Raw genomic sequence first — 1,235 nt, forward strand, 5'->3', positions numbered from 1 at the left:
CAAACATCTCTATGTAGATAGTCTCTCAATTACCTTCAGGAATGTAACAGAAAAATGTAAATGAAAAGCCTGCTTAGTCTGCTTATATCCTACTTTCCATCAGTGGGGACCAAAAAAACCCATCACAAAACAACTATTTAGATCTTTAGTGAGCCCTCAAGAGAAGCAAGTCTCTGTTCATTGCCTGTAGGGGAACCTAGGGCAATTCCCTCCTGAAAGGTGTCTCAAGTTAGGTTGCATGATTATGTGCCAAAAAAACCCCACAACCAAAACCAACCAACCAAACAAAACAAACGGGAACAAAAAATACCTCCCCACCTTCTTCCTTTATAGCTGATCTACCTGAAGGGCCTATGGTTCATACACTTCTTCTCATATCCTTGTGCTCTCCTATCTAGACTTGTATGCTACACATAAAAATGAGTAAAACCAGTTCTGAGTAAGAAGTGTGCTATTAATGACAATAGTGTCCCTCTGAATGGAAGACAGAATACATGATTCCACTGACTTTCCCAAGCAGTTGTGCGGGGTAGCAGTACTGCAATACATCAGAGGGTTTGATTTAGACATTGCTCATGTTTGCCTTAATGGCCATAATGGCCGATGCCTTGATAACTTTTTATACTGGCTTATTTCTTCAGCTAAATGAGGGCACAAAAGGCATGGATACGTTGGATAGTGCACTCATACTACAACCACAGCTGGTATTCGGTCATGTAAATCAGGACAAGAGCAATCTGGTGCTTTTAAGTAGAGTTAGAAGGATGCTGGAGGCAGAAATCCCATCCAATGACGGTTTATGCTTAAAATACTTACAATTTTAACGTGTTGCAAGGACTGCTCAATTTGCATATCAAACAATATTACGCAAAATGGTTTTAAACTTCGGTGACTCTGGTCTGTGTTCTGAGGAATAAAAATTCTATGAGCTGTAACAGCATTAAAGTCAATCTAATCTATCTACCTTGTAACAGTGTCCAAACGTCTTTGATGGGTCCATATTGAATAGGTGCGGTTATGGCTTTCCTTTAGCCTTTCCCAATTTGGTTTTACCTGCAGAAATACCCGATGCCCTACTGGGAGATTAATAAGCGCAGTTCGCGGCTGTGCCCGTTCGGCAGCAGCTCCCCAGGAGAGCCATCCTCCGGGCTGAGCACCCGGAGAGCCTCCGGGCATGGTCCCGAGAGGGCTGGATTGGCGGCGGGGCGCGGCGGGGCGCGGCGGGGCCAGGGACC

At 44.4% G+C, this 1,235-nt stretch overlaps 1 protein-coding gene across 1 annotated transcript in view; it reads right to left on the reverse strand.

The window, feature by feature from the left end:
- Positions 1-1,176, reverse strand: part of LOC104411470 (betaine--homocysteine S-methyltransferase 1) — a 17,113-nt gene extending 15,937 nt beyond the window's left edge. Inside the window, exon 1 of the mRNA XM_010021891.1 lies at positions 965-1,176. Coding sequence (XP_010020193.1) covers positions 965-1,176 — 212 coding nt within the window. The remainder of the gene's footprint in view (positions 1-964) is intronic.
- Positions 1,177-1,235: the final 59 nt, after the last annotated feature.

This window comes from Nestor notabilis, unplaced genomic scaffold (assembly GCF_000696875.1).
Source record: "Nestor notabilis isolate BGI_N333 unplaced genomic scaffold, ASM69687v1 scaffold15569, whole genome shotgun sequence".
NCBI lineage: Eukaryota > Metazoa > Chordata > Aves > Psittaciformes > Psittacidae > Nestor > Nestor notabilis.